At 51.6% G+C, this 20,911-nt stretch overlaps 1 protein-coding gene across 5 annotated transcripts in view; it reads right to left on the bottom strand.

Annotated features, from left to right (window-relative positions):
* EFCAB8 (EF-hand calcium binding domain 8) overlaps window positions 1–20,911 on the bottom strand; it is a 104,516-nt gene that overhangs the window by 59,668 nt on the left and 23,937 nt on the right. For 4 of the 5 annotated variants that reach the window (XM_009216328.4, XM_021921134.2, XM_021921135.2 and 1 more), the window contains 6 exons: window positions 20,458–20,561; window positions 11,614–11,749; window positions 7,855–7,960; window positions 4,887–4,971; window positions 3,937–4,061; window positions 848–921 (listed from right to left, as the gene is read on the bottom strand). In XM_009216328.4, coding sequence (XP_009214592.1) covers window positions 848–921; window positions 3,937–4,061; window positions 4,887–4,971; window positions 7,855–7,960; window positions 11,614–11,749; window positions 20,458–20,561 — 630 coding nt within the window. The remainder of the gene's footprint in view (window positions 1–847; window positions 922–3,936; window positions 4,062–4,886; window positions 4,972–7,854; window positions 7,961–11,613; window positions 11,750–20,457; window positions 20,562–20,911) is intronic. The other variant, XM_021921137.2, reaches the window with a different exon arrangement.

Genomic DNA, 20,911 nt, shown 5'->3' with positions numbered 1-20,911 from the left:
GCAAACGTATTGGGAGCCCACCAAGTGCAGGGTACTATTTTAGGCACTGGAGACAACCGAGAGCACAAAGTCCCTGCCCTCGAGGAGCCATCGATCTCGTGAAGGTGACAGCATGAGGAATCAACGGTCGGACCACACAAAGCTGGGAGCTGGGAAACACTGCGGTGAAGGGATGAAAGCAGAGGCGGGCACAGGGCTGTCCTAGGATGGCTGGTTGGGACTACAAGAAGTAGATAGGGGGAATACAGGTACCTTCGGGGAGAGCCCTGCAGCCTGAAGGCGCAGCACATGCCGAGGCACAGAGGCGGGAAGGGGCTGAGCGCATTCAGGGAACAGCAGAGGAGCCTGTGCCTCTGCAGGAGAGCAAATGGGGAGAAAGAAGGTTGAAAACAAGCCCAGAGCTTGCAAGCAGGGGCCAGATCACCTCATGTCCTGACAGCCGTGGTAAGGACTTGAGATTATGTTCCAAATGTGATGAGAAGCTACTGGGGTGACTCAACTGTATTTCTAACTCATCATTCCTCTGGCCCTGAATGGAGACAGTGCTGCATGAAGAAAGGAAGTGGGGAACCCAGCTAGAGGCCACTGCAGCCATCCAGGAGCGAGGCAGTGTTGGCCAGGACCAGGGCTTAGCCATGGCGGTGGTGAGAGGGGCATGGCCACACTGAGATGTGGTCTGCAGATACAGCTGGCAGGATCCAACAGCTGCCACAATCTGTTTCCAGAGACCAAACCCCAAGGGCTAAGACTGAACCCAGGGAGTAAATCTACTTTTTGTATTTATTTTGAGTGGTGTGTGTGTACAGATAATTACCATTGTAACAGGCCAAGGAAAGAAACAACTCACCTTCAGCCGGTAGCTTCTATACAAAGAAGACTTCTCATTTAAGAGTTTCCGCATGGAAACTTTGATCCAGTGATCTGACAGGGGAAAAATCAAGGTCCACATCAGCAGCTTTCCCCCTTTGCTCGGCAAGCAAAGCCTCAAAAACGTCTCAAGTTGGCTTGCAACTCCAGTGCTTCTCAAAAGGCTTTTCCACCCAAACCCTCACTGGCGCCTCACTGTGTCCTGGTGAGCTCAGCGGAGTGCCCCCGCCCCAGGAAAAAGACTCAGGCAGATCAATGCTGCCTCCTAGAGTACCCCTGCCAGTGCATGGCAGAACTAGAACCAGACTTCAGGGCACCTCATGCTTCCTAGGTGCTGCAATCTAAACAAGCTGATTCTTTATTAAGGAGCTCCATCTTTGCTGGAGTGGAAAAGGAATTGAGACTCTAGGCTCTTTTTATTCTGACAAGTCATCACTTGGGAGTTCGCCATCATGCCTCAAACTACATGCACTCCTTGTCCAGAAAGCACAGGTTCCAAAAAGTAGAAGTTCCAGGTATGCATCATAAAATAAGCATGTCTGGGCCAAGCGCAGTGGCTCACACTTGTAATCTCAGCCCTTTAGGAGGCCAAGGTGGGAAGGTCACTTGAGGCCAGGAGTTAAGACACCAGCCTGGCCAGCATAGTGAAACCCTGTCTCTACAAAAATACAAAAATTAGCTGGACATGGTGGCATGCACCTGTAATCCCAGCTACTCAGGAGGCTGAGGTGGGAGAATCACTTGAACCCGAAAGGCGAAGGTGGCAGTGAGCCGAGATCACATCATTGCACTCCAGCCTGGGCGACAGAGCAAGACTCTGCAAAAAAACAAAACAAAACAAAACAAAAACCAGCCTGGACAACACAGTGAGAACCCATCTCTACAAAAAAATCAAAAAAATTAAAAATTAGCCAGAAGTGGTGGTGGCGTGCTTGTGGTCCCAGCTACTTGGGAGGCTGAGGTGGGAGGATCACTTGAGCCCAAGAGATTAAAGCTGTAGTGAGCTATGATCATATCACTACACTCCAGCAACAGAGTATGACCTTGTCTCAAAATTTAAAAAAAAACAAAAAAAACACACACACACACTTAAATAAAACAAGCCTGTCTAGAGGAATTCAGACATGCCAGGTGCAGCCCTCATGGGGCTTAGCATCTCCCGGCCGCTGAAACCATTCAAGGCCAGCAGTTGATGGATCCTCAGGGAAAGCAAAGCCAATCTGACACAGACGAGTGGAGCCAGCACTGTTAGGGACAAACATGGGTCCTCTGTCAGAGTAGTTTAAGGAGGCAGGTCGCAAATGCTGGAGCAGTCTAGGCTCAGGTTCCCTCCCAGGGATGGAGGAGGGAAGAGGCAGCAAGGATGGATCTGGGGGCTCATGCCAAGCATTGTACTGCTGCAAAGTCACCAGCCCCATCTTGCAAGGGCAGGAGGAAGCTTGCAAAGTAAGTCCCAGGGAGGGGTGGAAAGTTGCCCAAGACTGCCAAAGTGGGGCTGGTCGTGCATGGGCACAGGCAGGAGTCAGCTTTATGATGCGCTGTGGTTTAATCATCAGTTTACCTGCCTTTCTCTCCTACTAGGGCTGTGAAGGAGGGCAGGGAAGAAGTCATAGTCACTGTGCACTTACTAGGTGCCTAACGTTCCACGTTTCTTATACCAAAGCTATCAATGAAGTAGGGCCATCCCTATTTGAATAAGGGAACTGAGGCACAGAGAGGTTAAGCAATTGGCTCCAGGTCACACAGAGCTGGGGTGCATACCTGGGTCTGTCCATCTCCTCCCAAGTTCACATACTGGGCCCACCTCATCTTCATGTTTGTCCCCAGCCTTCAATCAGAAGTTGGCATGGAAGGACTCCTGCCTAACATTCCAGTGTCATCTGCCTCCCTCGATATCACATTCACCATGTGGCTCAAAGACCACCACAACCTCCCATGCCAGTTCCCAGGGTAGTACAGAGTGACTAGGCTCAAGCAGCTGAGTGGGCGGCTCAGGGCAGGGCAGGCCCCCGAGGCCGATGAGGCAAGCAGGGTGCCAGCCCACTGCTGTGTCCAGGACAGGATCTGGACACTGCCCCAACAAGACTGCCAGGGGCCTGTTACCAAGGCCTGGGAACCCCTGGAGTGTCCTGCTTAGTAACTCTGGCTGGAAGAGGGGTCAGTGTCCCTGTATGGGGTCCCTGGTGGCCTGGGCCTCCTGGTGGATGTGAGGCAACCTGGAGAGGCAGCACTGTGCATGCAAGGCTGGATTCTAGAGGCGCTCCAGTTCAGATGAGTTTCCTAGGCAGCCCCGAGCCGTGTCCTCTGAGGATCTAGCGACCTGGGCAGAACAGCTCCAGTGACTTCCTCCTGCGTTTAATCAGTGTGGGATGCAGCCCAGCAAAAGGCTAAAAGCACAGACTCCAAGGCAGGCAGCCGGACTTCAGATCTTAGCCCCCGCTCACCGGGCAGGGGTGTGTGCAGGTGACCTCACCCTTTCTGCCTCTTATTATAGGCTGCAGCAGCGGCTCCTCCCTCCTGACAGTAGGGGCAGCTATGGGAGGTGATGCACGCAAAGCGCCCAGCAAGGGGTGCTCTAGACTCTAGCAGCTGTGCCCACTCACCCACGCCAGCCAGCCAGTGCCCAGGCTCCACAGAGCCCACATCCAGGACAGCCCCTGCCCACCAAAGGCAGCACTAGAGCCAAGGAGAGCACATGCCTCCTCACCACCATCTGAGGAAGTTAGCATCAGCGCTGTCAACCAGGATCAGAGTGGATGAGGGACTTCCCCAGGGTCCCACCACTGGCATTGTGCTGGGGTGAGAAGCGTCCTGCACCCCCAGACCACACCCGCACAGCCTCCCATCCTCAGAGAGGCCGACCCCTCCCCAGCCCCCGTGGTCTTCTGCTGTCCCCCATCGCCTCTCCCTTTGTGCTGAGCTGCATGCATCCTGCGCTCAGAAGCAGATGCCTTCCCAGAGGCTCCAGAGCAGAGGCAGGGAGTGGGGGGCTCAGGGACCAGGATGGGCTCAGCACCCACGTCTAGGCCATGCCCAGGCCTCCGCCCCCTTCCCCAGCATCTTAACTACCCCACTTGGAGGCCCTGGGGAGAATACGGGGGTTGAACAGCCCACTGGTCACGTTTTCGGAGGTGAAGACAATGACATTGCCTTTGGCATCCCCATAGCAGAATACACCTCTGTGATAGTCAGACCTGCAGAAAGATGGAGAGAAGAGGCTGTGTGGGCCGGGCGCGGTGGCTCACACCTGTAATCTCAGCACTCTGGGAGGCCAAGGCGGCTTAATCACCTGAGGTCAGAAGTTCGAGACCAGCCTGGCCAACATGGTGAAACCTCATCTCTACTAAAAATACAAAAATTAGCCAAACATGGTGGCAGGCACCTGCAATCCCAGCTACTCGGGAGGTAGAGGCTGTAGTGAGCTGAGATGGTGCCACTGCACTCCAGCCTGGGAGACACAGCAAGACTCTGAGTCAAAAAAAAAAAGAAAAAAAAAAAAAGAGGCTATGGAGCCTCCACTCCCTCCCTTGCCCCCCAATAGCCTCCCTTCTCCTTGGAAGCAAGGGCAGTTCCAACAAGACTTTCTGGCCTTGCCCAGACACCTGAGGAGCCAACAAACACAGGCAGACCAGGTCCAGCCCATCACTGAACCAGAGTTCAATTTTTTTTTTCAACCAAAATAAATGAATCCCTAGTCCTCCAGCTGCCCTTTGTTAAGTCACCCCTCCCAATAGACTGTGATGTCCCCGGACTCCTCAGCCACAGCCAGACAAGCCTCTGCTGGGATTTGATGGCTGTCTTGAGTGGGGAAGTGACAATGACTCCAAGCTCTGAGTGACCATGAGAGTTGACTCTGAGAGAGAAGCAGCCTGGAGGGAGGAAGACACAGGGGCCTTGGAGCCAGAGGGGAGATCTTTCCAAGGAGGCTTTCTGGGGGCCCCAACCCTAGTCAGTGATGTGGCTGCTGCAGGAGGCCTGGGCCTCCTGGTTCATGTGGGGAACACCCAGTGAAGACTCACCAGTAGTCCATGACCAGGGCACAGCTGTCCAGATCAATAAAGGTGAAGGCCGGGACACATTTGCGGTCACTAATATCAAAGAAATCTGGGGGAAAGACAGAAGGCCACATGAAGCCCACAGCCGTGCCTGAGAGGTCTTCAGTCATGGTGAGCAGCCTCATTGCTCTCCCAAGGAATCTCTGGCCCCTTCAGCCCTTTTTCCCCCATGGTAACCACAGACAGCTATTTACAGAGTAAACCCACCCACTGGGAACCCCACTGAAAACCCCTAAAGGCTTCCAACTGCAACTGGAATAAAATCCCAGGCTGGGTGTGGTGGCTCACACCTGTGATCCCAGCACTCAGGGAGGCTAAGGCAAGAGGATTGCTTGAGCCCAGGAGTTTGAAACTGCAGTGAGCAGTGATTGTACCACTGCACTAAAGCCTGGGTGACAGAGCAAGACCCTGTCTCAATTAAAAAAAAAAAAAAAAATCTGACTCCTTCCAACAGATCAAGCCTCATTTTCAGCCTCTGATGAGCAACAGCCTCGCCATCGTGCTGTCTCCTGCATCTGAATGGCAGCCTGTCGCCCTCCTCTGCCTCTCTATATGGCCGGCCACCCCAGAGGGCTGTGGGTCACAAGAGGAGCGCTGGCTGGACTGGGCTGGGGCCACAAAGGCCAGGGATCACACTGGTGGCACTTCCACCCCTGCTTCTGGCCTTGTCTGAGTGCCTCCGAGCAGGTGACAGCTGCTCCATCAGGACGGCAGTGATGACATAATTATCTCTAAAATGGGGTTCTAGGCTGGGTGCAATGGCTTACACCTGTAATGCCAGCACTGTGGGAGGCTGAGGCGGGTGAACCACCTGAGGTCAGGAGATGGTGACCAGCCTGGCCAACATGGTGAAACCCTGTCTCTACTAAAAATACAAAAATCAGCCAGGTGTGGTGGTGTGCGCCTGTATACCCAGACACCTGATGAGCCCACAAACACAGGCCCAGCAGACCAGGTCCAGCCCATCATCAAACCAGAATTCAATATTTTTTTTTCAACCAAAATAAATGAATCCCTAGTCCAGCTACTCAGGAGGCTGAGGCAGGAGAATCACTTGAACCCAGCAGACAGAGGTTGCAGTGAGCCGAGATTGCACCACTGCACTCCAGCCTGGGCGACAGAGTGAGACCGTCTCAAAAAAATAAAAAATAAATGGGGTTCTAATGCCAAATTCTCAGGGTTGTCTGAGGATAAAGGGTGAGAATGTCTGGAACAGCACCGGGTCCCCAGGAAACAGGTGTTGCAATGGAAAGCCCAGGCAGGTCACAGATAGATTACTCTAGCCCTTGCTGATGGCTGACCACTTTCTCTGTATCACACAATTTAGCCTCATAATGATGTCAGTGTTAATTAACTGCCCACTATGTGCCAGGCACTATGCCCGCAGCTTCACACACCTAACTACTAAGCCACACTCACCCTCGAGTCATGTATCATTGGCCCCATTTTACCTGTGGGTAAAGTGAGGCACTGGGAGGTCAAGTAATTGCTCAAAGGCAGACATCTACAGAGCAGTGGGACCAGGCTCTGAACCCAGGTCCTTTTTATTCCAAAGTCCCTGTTTATTCCAGAACAGCCATGCTCTCTCCTCCCATTCAGCCTCGCATTGCCAGCTGTCATTTCATGTATTAATTTCCTCTTCCTGACCACCTTACGGGTCTGCTCAGTCAGAGGCCTCATTCGTCATCCATCCATTCAATAGTCATCGAGCATCCAGAAGGTACTAGGCACTGAGACACTGAGTTGAGCAGAACAGATGCAGTCCCTGACCTCATGGAGCTTCCAGTTTGGAGGAGGAGACATGCACTAAACAGAAGCACACTAATACATGTGAGATGACACTGAAAGGAGGACCTTGAAGGGAAGGGGTACAATCTCACGCGGTCTTTTTAAGAGGATCTTGGAATAGAGGGTCAGGGAGGGATTCCTGGAGGAAGTAACTTCTAAGATGAGAACCAAAAGAAAAGCAGAGGCTGTCGGGGCAGAGAGAGGGGCAGGAGGGATGGCAGGGCACAGAGACCGAGGATCCCGCCTCCATCCTAAGAACACTGGGGTAGGGTGAAGACTTTCTGCAGAGGGTAGTGTAAATGCACATCCTGCCTTTGGGGGCATGAGGGAAGCACAGCATGCAGTAGAGGCTTTTTTTTTTTTTTTTTTTTTTAACTGAGTCTCTCTCTGTCGCCCACGCTGGAGTGCAGTGGTGTGATCTCGGCTTACTGCAACCTCCACTTCCCAGGTTCAAGCAATTCTCCTGCCTCAGCCTCCTGAGTAGCTGGGATTACAGGCGCGTGCCACCACACCCAGGTAACTTTTGTATTTTCTGTTTTGTTTTCTTCTGTTTTTGAGACAGAGTCTCGCTCTGTCACCCAGGCTGGATGGCAGTGGCAGGATCTCAGCTCACTGCAAGCTCCGCCTCCTGGTTTCACGCCATTCTCCTGCCTCAGCCTCCCGAGTAGCTGGGACTATAGGTGCCCACCACCAAGCCCGGCTAATTTTTTGTACTTTTGGTAGGGACGGGGTTTCACCATGTTGGCCAGGCTGGTCTTGAACTCCTGACCTCAGGTGATCCGCCTCCCAAAGTGCTGGGATTACAGGAGTGAACCACCACACCTAGCCAGGAGAGGCTATTTAAGTGAGAGTGAAGGGGGCCTGGACTAGGAGTGGCAAGAGGCAGGAGGTAGAATCAGGACCGGAGATAGACCAGTTATGGCCTCTGGCTTGTAAATTTCGGTCTGTTCAACATCACTGTATTCATTGGAGCATTCACAGACCACCCCCTGCCTACCTGGCACTAAGGCCTCTCCACCTGGCAATCCTCCTATGGGGTTCTGATTCATGTTCACAGTTGCTCAGCTAACAGACTTCTCCCAGGCACAAATGCATGGCTCCCAGTGGCTGAGAGCGGGGCTGGGGAGCCCCCAGGGGGACTCACCTATCTTTTGCTTGGTAGACGCAACTGCAATGAGGTTCATATTGTGCAGACATACCATGTCGACGACCCACATCGGCTGGTTGTAGAGCTGCTGGGTCTGGTTAAGCTGGCCAGAGGAAGAGCAGAGGAGATGGGCGGGCTGGGAAGCATACTCAGTCCAGCACAGCTCCCCGTGAACCTCTCCTGCCACACGAGGCCCTGGAGCCACCACAGACCTAGCAGGGAGCCCAGCACTACCACTAAGACTAGTGGTGGGGGCCTTGGATAAACAGATAAACTCCCTAGCCTCCCTGGGTCTCAGTTTCCACATCTGTAAAACGGGCTTGAAGACCACCTTCTTTACAACCCCTTTCTGGAGCAGTCTCACAGTTCTATAAAAGTCTTGGCAGCAGTGAGCCGTGAACACATCACTGCACTCAAGCCTAGGCAAGAGTGAGACCTTGTCCCCCCACCCAAAAAAAACCAAAGTCTTGAATATGCATAGATCATGACCCACGGATCTGTTTCCAAGATATTTCTATGAGTGTGTTTGCATCTACTCAAAGGGGACGCTGCAGCTGCTGTTAGAGCAACAGGCCAGAAGCCACCTAGAAAGCACAGCTGATATCAACCCATACCATGGACACCACCCAGACATTAAGAACAAGGGAGCTGTGCACATGCCAATAAAGAGCTGCCAAGAGATATGATTAAGTAACAAATTAAGGTAAAAAGCAACATTATAATATGCCTCCATTATCACATTTAAAAAGAAAAGGGCACAGTGGTTCATGCCTGTAATCTCAGTACTTTCAGAGGCCAAGGTGGGAGGATCACTTGAGCCCAGGAGTTCAAGACCAGCCTGGGCAACATAGGCAGACCCCATCTCTACAAAATTAACAAAAAAGGCTGGGCGCAGTGGCTCACACCTGTAATCTCAGCACTTTGGGAGGCCGGGGTGGGCAGATCATTAGGTCAGGAGTTCGAGACCAGCCTGGCCAATGTTGAAACCCCGTCTCTACTAAAAATACAAAAATTAGTTGGGCATGGTGGTGCTCGCCTGTAATCCCAGCTACTTGGGAGGCTGAGGCAGAAGAATCACTTGAACCTGGGAGGCAGAGGCTGCAGTGAGCCGAGATCACACCACTGCACTCCAGTCTGGGTGACAGAGCAAAACTCCGTCTCAAAAAAAAAAAAGAAAGAAAGAAAGAACAAGAAAAAATTAGCTGGGCATGGTGGTGCATGCCTGTCGTCCCAGCTACTTGGGAGGCTGAGGTGGGAAGATCCCTCGACCCCAGGAGGTTAAGGTTGCAGGGAGCCATGATTGCATCACTACACTCCAGCCTGGGTGACAGAGCAAGACCCAGTCTCAAAAAAAAAAAAAGAAAAGAAAAGGCGGGTATGCAGAGAGGATAGCCATGGAAGAGCACTCCAAAACTGGTCATAGCATTTGCCTGCAGCGAGAGGAAGTAGGAACTGAGGGAAGGAAGACTGACTTCCCCTGTCTGCCCCTCCATAGGTATGAATCCTGTTTTCCATCTGCAGGTGTCACCTGGTCAAAGTGGCTTATGAACCAAGGATTTGTTCTGCAAAGTTGCGAGGAATGAATGGAATAATTAAAGCATTGAGGGTGGTGCCCGGCACTCAGTAGGAGCTCAGCACCGGTGCCTCCTGGACTCGTGTAGCATGTACACAGACACAATGTGAGCTGGCACTCCAGGCAGGGAAAGCCACGAGCAGAGTCAGGTCAGCAGAAATGAGCTGTTGTGTCCTGGGGAAGGGGGAGGCCAGCCCACTCAGTTTAGAGCTGGAGAGGAACCAGAGATGAGGTAGGTGTGGCCACCTAAGGAATCTGTATTTTACTCTCTTTTTTTTTTTTGAGACAGAGTCTTGCTCTGTCGCCCGGGCTGGAGTGCAGTGGCGCGATCTCCGCTCACTGGAACCTCTGCCTCCCAGGTTCAAGCGATTCCCATGTCTCAGCCTCCCGAGTAGCTGAGATTACAGGTGTGTGCCACTATGTCTGGCTAATTTTTGTATTTTTAGCAGAGACAGGGTTTCACCATGGTGGCCAGTCTGGTCTCGAGCTCCTGACCTCAAGTGATCTGCCTGCCTTGGCCTCCCAAAGTGCTGGGATTACAGGCATGAGCCTCCGTGTGTGGTGCTGTATTTTACTCTTTGAATGACACCACAGACTCTGAACTGAAGAAAGCAGAAAGAAGTATGATCTGAAAAGCTGGAAGGAAGGAGCAGGGAGGAGCATAAACCAATTCCTCTACATGGATAATCAGAAGGAATAGGGAAGGCAGGGGCAGAGAGGAGCCTGTCCCATCAGAACTCAGAGAGCACCAAGGCTCCCCAGGTGGTTCTGGTGGTGAAGACAGTGGACAAGAACCCTCCTGAGCCCCTCTCTCCTGCCCAGGGCTGGGGTCTAACTCACACACACCCGTATCTTGGTAACTCCCACCCCTGCCCCGCAGTGTTCAGCGAAACCAAAAGCCCTAGGGAATTTCAGTGACCTGTGCCCAAGATCACACAGCTCGAGGGGAGCTCAGGCCCCGCCTCCAACTTAAGGTCTTTCCATCTTCATGACAGTGGGTGTGTGGTCCTGAGAGGCCTACTCCTGCCAAAGCAGCCCCTCCAGGAAGAATCCAGGTCTGCTGGGCCTTCCCAGAGAGCCTTCCTCTGTCCCCTTCAGCCTTTGGAGGTGCTTCGGTGACCATGTAGCAGTCACAAGCAGGAGCTCTGGCTGCAACACATCCTGCCGCAGTCCACACACAGAAAGGGAAGGTGGAGGGCTATGGAAGCCACAGCCTCAGGATGGTAATCGTGACTCCCGCTTGGAGCACCCAGGAGAGCCACGGGACCCCCACGGACCTTAGTTTCACCCAGGTCTCTTCTTCCCCAAAGGATGAGCCCTGATGCAACTGTGAATCACTCTGCAGTTACACAGGCTCAGAAAGCCCTTCATCTGGGGGCTGTGTTCTCAATCAACCTTTCTGTACAGCCCTGGAGAGCAATGTTTTCTTCGTCTGCTGGAGGATTCTGGACTGGCCTGGTGATCAAGTACACAGCGGGTTCTCCTGAGTGTCTTCTCATTTACTACTCTCAGCCAGCAGTTGGCAGTACAAAGACAATATATCCAGCGGGGACTTGCTGTGTGCCCTGCCCTGCCCCAAGCACTACACATGTATTATGTCATCGCGTGTTCCCAAAAGCACTGTGAAGAAGCACTGTAACCAGCCCCATTTGACAGATGGGGAAACTGAGGCATGGGGCATCTATAGTACCTTGTCCAGGTCACAGAGCTGGCAGGTGGTACAGTCAGGACTCTAACCCTGGGAGTTGGGCTCCAGAGCCCACGCTCACAACCACTATGATTTCCCGCCTGGTCCAGGCAAAAGGCCTGAACTGGTAGGACGTGGTGACAGCATGGGAGTGGCTGACCCGTAGCACAGGAGTCTTGGGGGTGACGATGCCATTCACTGAGATGGGGATGCAAGAGAAGGAAATCTGGTGGGCAGGGATAGCAAAAGGGACACGCTGTTTGGGCTAATGGGTTTGAGGGGTCTGTGAGACACCACATGGAATGGACATCCAGGTGGAATCCCACTTAGCAGAAGGGAAATGTGTGGCTCCCACAGGACCCAGGTGCTGTGACTGCGAGTCCAGGCTGCTTAGACCATGAATCTGCCTGGCTCCAGGTCACCTTCACCATGGGGGTGCTAAGGCAGAGGCTCTCCAATGACCCATGTGTGTACCATGTGTACGGGCCCCACTCACCCTAAAGGAGCTGATCAGCGAGAAGGACTCAGACCAGAACTGCAGGATGCCGTCTTTGGTGACAGTCAGGAAACACCCGATCTTCTTGAACCGGTGGATTAAAAACACCACCTTCACCACCTCACAGCCATGGTTCCTGTGGAAGGCGATGAGAGAGAGAAGAGCTCAAGCAAAAACAGCTCAGGGAGGGGGCACCTGCGGCAGAACAGAGAGCCATCGAGGAGGAGGGGCAAAAGCTGGCGGAGCATCACGCACACGCACGCACACGTGCGCACATGCACGCACGCACACGCACACGCACGCACGCACACGCGCACGCCAGAAAACCAGAGCTGGCTCCTCCAAGCGGGTTTCTACTGGATCATCAGCAGTGGCCAAAAGAAAAAGGGCCCCACGTAGAAGCTGATATGAGGCGGGGCTCCAGAAGCGAGAAGCAGCAGGCTTATCCTGCGAGTAGCCAGCCAGCCTCCTTGCGACGTGATGGGACAGAGGAGACAGAACGGAGGTTGTTCGCAAAGCTCTTTTCATAGGAAAAGCTGGCCACAGAGGGTGAGCAGAGTGGAGCCTGAGGCTGAAAACTGAGCAACAGCACTTTCTTGCAACTGCTCTAGTGCTCTGGGGTAGAGGGGGGAACAGAACCGAAGGATAAAATCAAAGTGGACAAGGAGCAGTGGGGAATTAGGGCCCCACACACCAAACCCTACAGCCAACAGCTCCTGGGGCAGGCCTGGCCTCGCAGGAGGCCACCCTTGAGCCTTCGCACAGGCTTTGATGCTCCCCTCTGGGGGTTGCTCCCCTGCACCCAAGTGGGCTAAGCCAGCTATCTGGCCATCAAGAGTCCCTGCCATTCCAGCTTCCCAACATGGCATGGCCCACACTCTCCTACTTGATCTGCCCAATCTTTGGGCTCTGGCAGAGCAGGTGATATTACCTCCTCCTACAGAGGCCCAGGGGATAATCATTTGCCTGGAGTTATGTTCTATTTACCAGCAGGGCTGGAACTAGAACCCAGGCACTGTGACCCCTCCTCCAGGGCCCTTTCCAAATCCAGTGGGCCTGGTCTGACCCTGGCTTAAGGATAACACACGCCACTGTGAAAATTCAACTGCCATTACCATCTCTGCAGAAGAGCAAGGGAAACATGTCTGGACACGGTTCTCCTCTCTCCTGTCCTCAGCCCATGGCTCTGGGCAGATTGTGATGAATATTCTCAGTTGCCCTCGCGTCTCTTCCAACCCTGACACTTGTCAGGGCCAAAGACGGTGCAGAATGGGATGAGAGGTGACAGCTAGGAAAAGGGAAGACAGCCCTACGGAAACGGCGTCTCAGGGAGGACTTGGTTTCCTCACCTGCATGACGACAGCACCTGCACCTCCCAGGGCTGGGAACAGATGGGAGGCTGCGTGTGGTGCACCCGGCTCAGGCTCAGTAAAGGTAGGCCAACTTTTTAAAGTTACTCTTTCATGAAGGTAATTAAATATTACTCGTTTATTTTCCCCACCAAGTTGGAAAGCTCTCCAGGTTTGTAGGTTGAACAAATAAATAGGAGAAAATAGGAACAAGCCTCTTGACATTTTGTTTCAGGACCTTTAAACACCCTCGAGATCTAAATAGCCCAAAGAAATAGAAAGACCTGGCTGGGCAGGGGGGCTCACACCTGTAATCCCTGCACTTTGGAAGGCTGAGGCTAGTGGATCACTTGAGGTCAGGAGGATTACTTGAGGTCAGGAGGATTACTTGAGGTCAGGAGGTGGTGGATCACTTGAGGTCAGGAGTTCGAGACCAGCCCGGCCAACATGGTGAAACCCCATCTCTACTAAAAATACAAAAACTAGCCAGGTGTGGTGGCACACACCTATAGTACCAGCTACTCAGGAGGCTGAGGCAGGAGAATCACTTGAACCCGGGAGACAGAGGTTGCAGTGAGCCAAGATTACGCCACTGCACTCCAGTCTGGGTGACAGAGTGAGACTCTGTCTCAAAAAAAATAAACAAAGAAATAGACCAGTGAAGGCTTGACCTTATCAAGTAATGTGTTCATGCCAAAATGTACAGTTATGTATTTGAACATACTTCATGTGAAGTGGTTGCTTTTATCTGACTGTATCATGGGAATGAACACTATATCTAATTAGGGAATGTCTCCCCTTCCTACTGCTGTAAAACAGAAGTATGTAAATCGCCCTTCAAGCTACATGAGCTGGACATGCTCAACGGGAACCAGCAAGATTGCCCAGGCCCACACAGTGCAGAGTAGAAGCTAGAGCGCTGGCAGGGACAAATTCTCCACTGGATAACCCTCTGTAGAGTATTTCCTGGGGCTTATGGCAAAAGCCTGTGTGCACCTCCCTGCAACAACTACTGGACTTTGGACTAGGGAATGTCCCCTTGAGGGGCACTTACTACCTTGTTATGGGACATTAACTGAAGCTACCCCTATGACAGAAGGACATAAAATTATCTTGAAACCTGAAATACCCAGATGTCTTGGGTGAAATCAGAGAAATGCTCTAATGGGGCCTATAGAGGCCAGAAGAATTCCATAATAAAATGGAAACGGTTGGCCACGCACAATGACTCACACCTGTAATACCAGCACTTTGGGAGGCCAAGGCAGGCGATCACCTGAGGTCAGGGCTTCAAGATCAGCGTGGCCAACATGGTGACATCCCGTCTCTACTAAAAATACAAAAACTAGGACAGGCACAGTAGCTTACGCCTGTAATCACAGCACTTTGGGAGGCTGAGGCGGGCAGATCATGAGGTCAGGAGATTGAGACCATCCTGGCTAACACAGTGAAACCCCATCTCTACTGAAAATACAAAAAATTAGCCGGGTGTGGTGGCGGGCGCCTGTAGTCCCAGCTACTCAGGAGCCTGAGACAGGAGAATGGTATGAACCCGGGAGGCGGAGCTTGCAGTGAGCTGAGATCAAGCCACTGCACTCCAGCCTGGGCAACAGAGCAAGATTCCGTTTCCAAAAACAACAACAACAAATTAGCCAGGTGTGGTGGCGGCCACCTGTAGTCCCAGTTACTCGGGAGGCTAAGGCAAGAGAAGCACTTGAACCCAGGAAGCAGAGGTTGCAGTGACCGGAGATGATGCCACTGCACTCTAGCCTGGGCCACAGAGCAAGACCTTGTCTCAAAAAAAAAAAAAAAAAAAAAAAAATCCCAAAAAAATAAATACAATAAAATGGAAATGGTTTACACAGCATCTTGCTACCTGGGGAATGCAAGCAAGAGATACTCACAAGCTGGGAGCCTCTTTACCCCAGGACTGATTCTGGAACTGTGTGAGGTGCTGCTGGGTTCTATCAACACTTGGACAGTTGCTATGAACAGCTATCAAGTGTCCAACAAGGAAATGCTGGCTTTCCAGTTTCAAAGTGAATGGACAATATTCTGTCTGGAGGGCTGCTACTTGGAGCAAAGAAGGTAGAAACTGATCAGCCTCAGTGGGCTGAATTGCATTTGCATGCTGTTTTTCTTCTTCTTCTTTTTTTTTTTTTTTGAGACAGAGTTTTCACTCTTGTTGTCCAGGCTGGAGTGCGTTGGTACAACCTCGGCTCACTGCAACCTCTGCCTCCCAAGTAGCTGGGTTCAAGCGATTCTCCTGTCTCAGCCTCGCGAGTAGCTGGGATTACAGGCACATGCCACCACGCCTGGCTAATTTTTGTCTTTTTAGTAGAGACAGGGTTTCATCACATTGGTCAGGCTGGTCTCAAACTCCTGACCTCAGGTGATCCGCCCACCTTGGCCTCCCAAAGTGCTGGGATTGCAGGCGTGAGCCACCATACCCAGCCTTGCGTGTTGTTTTTCTAACAGTGATGGAAGAATTGAATAGTGGTGGAAGCTCCTGTGTTTGGGATTTTACTGACTCACAGGCAGTGACCAATGGCCTGGCCATGCACTCAGGCAAGAGGGCCAGGGAAACCTTGCCTGTTGAAGGGATGCCCCATGGAGCACGGCCCTGTGGAGATTTGAGGGGTGCATTAAAGCTGAACAAGTCAATGCCCCTCAGAAGAACTCCCAGGTTCAGAAGTTGACTAGAATTGACAAGCAGAGATCCCCATGTGCTCCCATGAGGTGGCCACCTGGTTCCATAAAATGAGTAACTAGCAGGGAGCTGCAGAGTGTGGAGATGGGCTGAATCTAGACATGTTCCTCTTGCACTCCGTCAGGCAGATAATGCCAGGAAGAAGACAGAGACTGCCAATGACCATGAGACACGGTCCCTCTGGGAAGGTCCTGAAACACAGCAGACAGCTGAGACTGATGCTGATAGCCCTGGAGGGCTACAAATGGGTCTGGACAGGAAGAGACACTAATTCTGGAGTGGGCTTTGCTCAGAGCGCCATAAAAACACAGAGCAGAAGATGTCAGATGGGTTTGAGGGCCGACCGTCATTTCTTCAGACCAAGAAACAAACTCTTGAGCTCTTAATGTCCAACAATGGCAGAGAACCCCATTGCTGGTAGAAAGCACAACAGGCAATCGAAACACTGGTTGCCTAAAACGGAGGGGACGGATGCATGAAGGCGCTGGCTTACCCACCCTCAAGAGTGTGCGCTCACCTTCAGCAGGAGTGGGACCAAAGGGGTGTCCTCACTAGATTTTCTGTTTTTTTGGTTGATGTGGGAAGAAAAGTGGGGAGGATGCTGGTATGACTATGCAGTTGTGCCAAGGGAGGAATATACTTGTAAAATGACTACTTTTTTCTTTCCTGCCCAAATTGTCAGAGGCAATTCCATCTGAATGCCAAAGCAACTCCATCTTGAATAATAGCTGGTTAAAATAAGGCTGAGACCTACAGGGCTGCATTCCTAGGAGGTCAGGCATTCTAGGTCACAGGATAAGATGGGAGATTGGCACAAGGTACAGATCATAAAGACCTGGCTGATAAAACAGCATGCGTTATTAAAGAAACCAGTCAAAACCCACCAAAACCAAGATGCCAATGAAAGTGACCTCAGGTCATCCTCACTGCTCATTATATGCTAATTATAATTCATTAGCATGCTAAAAGACACTCCCACCAGCACTATGATAATTTACAAACGCCATGGCAACATCAGTAAGTTACTGCTACATGGTCTAAAAAAGGGAGAAACCCTCAGTTCCGGAAATTGTCCACCGCTTTCCCAAAATCTCATGAATAATCCACCCCTTGTTTAGCATATAATCAAGAAGTAACCATAAAAATAGCCAACCAGTAGTCCTTGGGGCTGCTCTGCCTATGGAGTAGCCACTCTTTTATTCCTTTACTTTCTTAATAAACTTGCTTTCACTTTACGGACTCGCCTTGAATTCTTTCATGCATGAGGCCCAAGAATCCTCTCTTGGGGTCTGGATTGGAACCCCTTTCCAGTAACATTTTTTTTCTCCCCTACCTGTTGGTCCAGTGGTCCTAGGGTCCAATTACAAGTGTTGGAAGCAGGGATAATTTCTTTTTTTTTTTTTTTTGAGTCTCGCTCTGTCACCCAGGCTGGAGTGCAGTGGTACCATCTCAGCTCACTGCACCTCTGCCTCCCGGGTTTAAGCGATTCTTCTGCCTCAGCCTCCTGAGTAGCTGGGATTACAGGCTTGTGCCACCACACCCAGCTAATTTTTGTATTTTTAGTAGAGACAGGGTTTCACCATGTTGGCCAGGATGGTCTCAAACTCCTGACCTCAGGTGACCCACCGACCTCGGCCTCGCAAAGTGCTAGGATTACAGGTGTGAGCCACCATGCTTCGGCAGGGATAATTTCTAAGCAAGAAACAGTCACCATGTTTTAAAATGTTGTGAGAATTCCCTAAAGGCCTGATGGGGGTGGATTGTGCCTTCATCCCATCTGGCAAAATGGGGGTTAAAAATAAATACAGCTATATTGCCTCGTGGTAAAAATGGCTCGTGAGTTTGGAACTCGTGTAACCATATTCTCTATAAATGGGAATGGACTGAGGGGAGGCACTCGCTAGACTAGCATTGCTACCAGCGATCCAGATGGGCAGTGGCTGAACCTGATGTCCCTTGCAAAGGTGGAAACGTTTGGGTAAAAATAAATGACAAATGGAGAAAAGGAGGAATACTAGCTGAGGGTAAAGATGAACAAATGGATTAAATGGAGAGAAATCCAGTATTACACCAACAACTCGAAGGAGTTCTCAGAGCAAGAGATGACTGGCTGGGTGCAGTGGCTCACACCTGTAATCCCAGCACTTTGGGAGACCTGAGGTCAGGAGTTTGATATCAGCCTGGTCAACATGGTGAAACCCCGTCTCTACTAAAAATATAGAAATTAGCCAGGTATGGTGGCAGGTGCCTGTAATCCCAGCTACTCGGGAGGCTGAGGCAGGAGAATCACTTGAAACCAGGAGGCAGAAGTTGCCATGAGCTGAGACCATGCCACTGCATTCCATCCTGAGCAACAAGAGCAAAACTCTGTCTCAAAAAAAAAAAAAAAAAAGAAAAAAGACAAGAAAAGAGAGATGGCATTGATTCCATATGCCTTAGAGGTTTATTTGCCAAGCAACTCCAGCTTTTGGAACCTGACAAGATTGAAAGGAAGCCTGCAAACCTGAGTGGCCTCAGCTTGGGAGCCATATAGTATGACGGACGGGATGAATTATTAATGACTGAATGGGACTCTAGTAATGTGGCAGTATCTTTTGAGTTGTGTATTCTTTTGCTATAAGGGAGCTGTGTTCTCTGTGTTCAAAAACCAGGAGTGGGGGCCTGTGGTATTTTATATATATATGTTTTTGTCGATAGTTCCTGGCTCATAACTCCCACAGCCCCAGAGAGAGTCCTGCCCTATGCCCTGGGGGAAGGAATGCTGATGTCATGAAGCTTCCACTAAAAACCCCTGAGGACTGGGTTCAGAGAGCTTCCCTTGGCTGAACACACGGAGAGTCCTGAAGCTTGTGCGTCCCTCTCTCCATATCTCGCCCTACACATCTGTTCATCAGTATTCTTCGCAATATTCTTTATAATAAACCAGTAAATGTTAAAAAAAATACAGTTATGAAATCTCTCATCATTCATATTTATTGGTTATTTCTCAATTAAATCCCAACCAAAATTTTAAGTTATTGCTGGGTTCAGTGGCTCACACCCATCATCCTCGCAGTTTGGGAGGCCAAGGTAGGCAGATTACTTGAGGTCACAAGTTCACAACCAGCCCGGCCAACACGGTGAAACCCCGTCTCTACTAAAAATACAAAAAAATTAGCCAGGCATGGTGGCGGGCGCTTGTAATCCCAGCTACTTAGGAGGCTGAGGTGGGAGAATCACTTGAACCCGGGAGGCGGAGGTTGCAGTGAGCCAAGATCGTGCCATTGCACTCCAGCCTGGGTGACAGAGCAAGACTCTGTCTCAAAAAAAAAAAAAAAAAGTTACCCTGTGGTGACTTTCATTCAAGCCGCCTTCTCTATTAAACCCCAGGCTGCCTGAGGGCCGGGGCTGCCTTCCAGCTCTTGGTCTTCCCTGTGGCCTGGTCTAGGTCTGGTCCTCTTAGTACCGACCCACCCACAGCTCCCTCCTGACCTGGTCACAAATGTAGGCTGCCACACCTTGTACCTCAGGACCCAGCTCCCCACCCGGCCACCTGCCCCAGGCAGCAGTGCTCCAGGGCAGACTGCAGGAAGGGAGCCAGTGACCTGGGTGGCCCGGATCCAGCAGGTCAGAGCCCCCACAGTGCTCCTCATGCTTAGGGAGTCCGGGGGAGGAACACACAGTGGGGCAGATTGAGCCCTGGCACAGACAGAAGAGGTTGAGGGGGTTTGAGACATGCTACCCCTAAATAGGGCACCGCAGCATACTGAGTCTGTTAAACTGAAGGAATTTGAGAAGCAGTATGTTCAGGAAGGACCGTTTGACCTTCCCCTGAAGCCGGTCATAAGACTCATGTGAGGGGTGCCCAAAGACACAGGGACAGGGACAAGAATCTGAACTAACTGCCTTGCTGTTTCCGCCATGTATTATCCTTGGCTCATGGCCCCTCTGTCCTATCTTATTTTTTCACAGCTTTCCACCCTCCATTGAACCTAGCATGAAAAGCCTCAGGTTATCTATTTCTTAGGGTCTTCATTTCCTATGGAGTTTCCCATGTCATGTAAAACTTATATTAAATAAACTTGTATGCTCATCCTTGTGACTCTATCTTCTCTTACAGAGGTCCCTTCCAATGAACCTCAGATGGGTAGAAGGAAAAGACAGTTTTCCTCCCCTGCAAAGCCAGGGTGCAGTGGGCACAGTGGGTGGAGGAGCCACGAGGAGGAGGAGTCAGCAGGGGGGTCAGGCAGAAGCCAAGGCAGGGCAGTACCACCAGCTCCAGGAGTAACAGAGGGACCTGCTCCCACGGCCAGCCACACTGAGGCCTCCAGGGCCTGACTGGGGGCTTGAGGAGCAATTCCCTCCCTGTTGCCTGGGAAGAGACTCCTATTCCTCCCTGTGCTGGCCAACTGTGCCACCTGTGCCCCTATGATGAAACTGCCGGACCCACTCCGCACTGACCAGCACAGGAAGCAGGTGAAGCAATGCTGTATACTAGAGAATGGGGGCTGAGAGGGCCAAACACAGCAGCCCCGCCACTTTCTACCTATTGGCCTGGGGCCAGCCATTTGACCTCTCCAGACCTCAGTGGCCTCATCTATAAAATGTGGACAAATCACCTACCTTAGTCCTAACACTTACAGGGCTGTGAGGTTGAAATGAGCCAAAGGACATCAGGCAGCAGGCTGATGCCAATCCCTGGTCAGCACCAGCGAGGTCATGGATTGAGGGAGGGGCTTGCTGCAGGCTGGCACCAGCACTTGTCCAGTCACCCCACCCACCAAGGCCCAGGAAGAGGCTCCTTACAGGGGGACGACCCTCATGGGAAGGTAGAAGTGCAGGCGGTACTGGCTCTTTTGCATGTCCTCTTTTCCCTGGAACTCACGCATCATGTAATCCACATACTTTTGCTGCCTCAGAAAGAAAGCACAAGGGAGGCAGGGTGTTGGCAAAATGGTCTCGGCCTTCGGTTTCAAGAACCCAAGCCTGATTCCCAGGGTCCCCCCTGCCACCTCATCTCTCCCAGGCCCTTCCAACGGGGAGCTTTCTGGTGGCTGCTTCCTAAGTACTGGCCAAGGCAGGTGGCCAAGCAACAGACCTGCTCTTTCTCTGTTAGTCACTCAGGCTGGAGTGCAGTGGTGTGATCACAGTTCACTACTCAGCCTCCCAAAGTGCTGGGATTATAAGCATGAGCCACCATACCTGGCCTTTTTTTTTTTTCTCTCTCTCTCTTTTGGGACAGGGTCTTGCTCTGTCACCC

This window comes from Papio anubis, chromosome 16 (genome assembly GCF_008728515.1).
Source record: "Papio anubis isolate 15944 chromosome 16, Panubis1.0, whole genome shotgun sequence".
NCBI lineage: Eukaryota > Metazoa > Chordata > Mammalia > Primates > Cercopithecidae > Papio > Papio anubis.
Note: the sequence above shows the minus strand (reverse complement) of the source record. Positions and strands in the feature narration are given on the sequence as shown.